General features: G+C 51.6%; 1 protein-coding gene across 1 annotated transcript in view; it reads left to right on the top strand.

Annotated features, from left to right (window-relative positions):
- The window catches only part of LOC104489264 (myosin-IIIb-like), a gene marked incomplete at its 5' end in the record, with an annotated part of 24,181 nt that extends 21,368 nt beyond the window's left edge, over positions 1–2,813 (top strand). Inside the window, 2 exons of the mRNA XM_010131406.1 lie at positions 1,105–1,270; positions 2,469–2,813. Coding sequence (XP_010129708.1) covers positions 1,105–1,270; positions 2,469–2,813 — 511 coding nt within the window. The remainder of the gene's footprint in view (positions 1–1,104; positions 1,271–2,468) is intronic.
- Between the last annotated feature and the right edge of the window lie 784 nt (positions 2,814–3,597).

Genomic DNA, 3,597 nt, shown 5'->3' with positions numbered 1-3,597 from the left:
CACTGAAATTCTCTTACCAATTCCGAGGAAAGCCGAAAACATGCTGATCGACAAGCCTTTGGGTTGCTTCCTTGTTCGGATCAGCCAGAGCCGACCAGGCTACACTTTGTCATACAGGTAGGTAATGAACCTTGCAGAGAAGGCTGAGGGGAGACCTTATGTCTTTCTACAGCTACCTGAAAGGAGGTTGTAGCAAGGTGGATGTCAGTCTCTCCTCCCAAATAACAAGCAATAGGACAAGAGGATATGGCCTCAAGTTGCACCAGGGGAGGTTTAGGTTGGACATTAGGGAAAAACTGCTTCACCGAAAGGATTGTCAAGCATTGGAACAAGCTGCCCAGGGCAGTGGTTGAAGGTATTTAAAAGATTTAGATGTGGTGCTGAGGGACACGGTTTAGCGCTGCACTTGGCAACATTAGGTTAACAGTTGGACTTGATGATCTTAAAGGTCTTTTCCAACCTAAGCAGTTCTGTGGGTCTGTGAAACTGAGCTATGCATGGCTGTAGGGGTTAACCTCCGCACAGAGTCCAGTGAGGATGATGCTCAGCCTCTCCTGTTGTGGGTGCCTCAGTCTGGAGTAGCAGACGGGACGCTGCAGAGTCTGTCTCTTGACAAAACCTCTTTGTGGATGGGGTGCTGCAGCTCCAAGGCTTTAGGTCCTGCTTAAGCTGTGCCTTACGGCTGAGTGGACAAACCAGGTTGGAATAAGCACTGACTGAAGCAGAGGAGACTAGAGGAGGGCCTGTGAAGAAGCAGTCTGAATGCTACAAGGACATGGTCTTTGTACAGCCTCAGGCAAGGAATAGGACAAGGTTTTAATGTGCATAATAGGTATGAGGGGCAGTTACAGTACAGTCTGAGGGGTTTGGATCCAGCTGCTGGATTTCTCCTGTCATTGACACTGGGGAAATTGCTGCTCTTCCACCACTGGCACAGCATGTGGCACTCCAGCACAGTGCATCTCCTGTGCCTTTGTGATGTTTGTTCCTGTGGCTCGTGATCACATATGGCCTCTTGAGACAAGAAGTGCAAAAGCAATGAGTGGGTCCTGGAGAGGCCCATAGCCCCATGCCATAACTACTTGTGTCTGTCTGTCTCCCCAGGGGCAAAGGCCGCTGCAGACACTACATGATCCAGATGCAGCCCAATGCACGTTATGTCATCCTGGGGGAAGACCGGGCTCATGCCTCACTCACTGAACTGGTTGAGTACCACCAGACTGTGGGCATCAAGCCCTTCATGGAGATACTGACTGTTCCATGTGGGCAGGTGAGTATCAAGCATCTACAGCCAGAAGAGGGAATGGACCATGGCGTGTTCCCTGATGTTAAGGGTCGAGGGCCGAGGTAACCACCCCTCGAATTCCTTAACGTTTTCCATCTGCATTGCTAGAGGCAGAAGGAGTTTTAAGGGGAAAAGAAGAAACTCACACCTCAGTCTGCATTCAAGGAACTGAAACAAACTTTTAATACACACTAAATTCACACAATTATTCACTACATATACATATGCACAAACCGAGAAAAGGGAAAAAAACGAAGAAGAGAGGACTTAGATAACCAGAGGTCTTAACAGTCTGTTCTTTTCAAGGTCAAAACTTGGCAGGCAGGCAGTTCTTTGGCAGGCAGCCAACAGCAAGATAAGAGTGGGAGACCTTGCAGCCCTGCTGTCCCAGCGGGGAGCAGAATTCTTCTTGCAGCAAGACGGCGGGGGGGAACCCCGCACGCAGCAGGAAAAACTGCGGAGAAACTCGGGAAAGCTCCCAGCACGAAAGGGAGTTGAAGTCTGGATATCCTCACCCAATTCAGACAAGAATCACGGCACAGTGCAGGAAAAGCTGCGGAGAAACTCGTGAAAGCTCCCAGCACGAAAGGGAGTTGAAGTCTGGATATCCTCACCCAATTCAGACAAGACTCACGGCAGTAATAGTTCACAGTCTGTGATCCTCAGGGATCCGGGGGTGTGGGCCCTCAGGTCTCGCTCCTGGTCGGCCCTAGTCGTCAGCCAGCAGAGCCGCAGGAGGGTTCCTTTCGTAACGCTGCCCGGAAGCCAAGAGAGAGATCCGCCCCCTGCCTGCTGCTTTTAAAGGCTCCCGACGTAACATTATGTTCACCTGACTCTCTTAACCAATTAAATGCGGAATTATTGTACTACATGGAACAATTCTATTTCTCCATTTCCCAAAACAAGGAAGTTTTAGCTCAAACCAGGACACCTGAGCAGAGCGAATCACTGTGGCAGCATCTTTCTGCTGTGTTCCTGTTGGGGGTGTCTGATTCTGGCCAAGCAGCTTGGCCTCTTCTGTGTGCACCACAGTACTAGTTGGACACTGGGGAGACCTGGAGTGGGGGAGAGGCCCTGGTGGATGGCCCCTGCCCTCAGACTGTCAGCAGTGATCACTGTTGTGCTGTTTGAGGTGTGTGGAGGGTCTCCAAGCCACTGCTGAATCCACTCTTCCCTCCCTCAGAAAAGTAGTGAGAGTTTGGATTATGAAGATCTGGAGTGCCTCACACTGGGTCCACCAGCAGCTGAGGGGAAGAACCCTGCAGAGGAGCAGCCCTGCCCCTCCAGGCCTTCTACCAGCAAACCAGCTATGGAGTTGGGAGCAGCCATGGTTCTCAAACATGGATGGTTCAGGAGGAGCAAGAACTACCAAAATCAAGAGAGCCTGGACAACCGTAGGGCGAGTAGAGGCATCCAGGCCTTCTACCAGCAACCCGGCTATGGAGTTGGGAGCAGCCATGGTTCTCAAACATGGATGGTTCAGGAGGAGCAAGAACTACCAAAATCAAGAGAGCCTGGACAACAGTAGGGCGAGTAGAGGCAGCCAACGAGCTTTTCCTCGCCTCCACTCTTCCATACGCCAGGCAGTGCAGGAGATCCAGCAGGTGAGCTGGGGAGTATCCTCTGCCAATCCTTGGCACCCACGGCCACTCAGGGACACGTAGAGTGGCCCTACCCAGGGACAGGAGAGAGAATGCTTCCACAAGTAGCACTCAGTTTCCTAGCTCCTGGGTCACAGGTTTTATTTGGTGGTCTTGAGTCAAGATTGTGTTCATTGGAAGTGCTGGGGGAGAGCCTGGGGCAGGTGAGCTGGGGAGTATCCTCTGCCAATCCTTGGCACCCACGGCCACTCAGGGACACGTAGAGTGGCCCTACCCAGGGACAGGAGAGAGAATGCTTCCACAAGTAGCACTCAGTTTCCTAGCTCCTGGGTCACAGGTTTTATTTGGTGGTCTTGAGTCAAGATTGTGTTCATTGGAAGTGCTGGGGGAGAGCCTGGGAGAAGCTTGCTGAGATACCTAAAGAAAAGTCCACAACAGAAGGGGCTGTGATGTGGCAGCACCCCAGTCACTGCTACCCTAATGGTGTCTTTTTCCTTCTCACTGCATTTCTCTTCCATTTCCTTGAAAACCTCTGTACAGGACTGCTGTCGAGTTCTTGGCATTGGAGAAGTAGAGCCCCAGTGACACGGTAAGAGGAGAGAGCATACAGGAGGGCAGACAGCAATCGCACCTTCCTTGGGAAATGGAGGATCAAAGGGGATCTTCCATTCGTGCTCCACTTCGAGCATCTCTTGGCCACCAAATACCTAG

Source organism: Buceros rhinoceros, unplaced genomic scaffold (genome assembly GCF_000710305.1).
Source record: "Buceros rhinoceros silvestris isolate BGI_N320 unplaced genomic scaffold, ASM71030v1 scaffold3882, whole genome shotgun sequence".
Taxonomy (NCBI): domain Eukaryota; kingdom Metazoa; phylum Chordata; class Aves; order Bucerotiformes; family Bucerotidae; genus Buceros; species Buceros rhinoceros.
The sequence above is the reverse complement of the archived record's forward strand: the minus strand, read 5'-3'. Positions and strand labels throughout refer to the sequence as shown.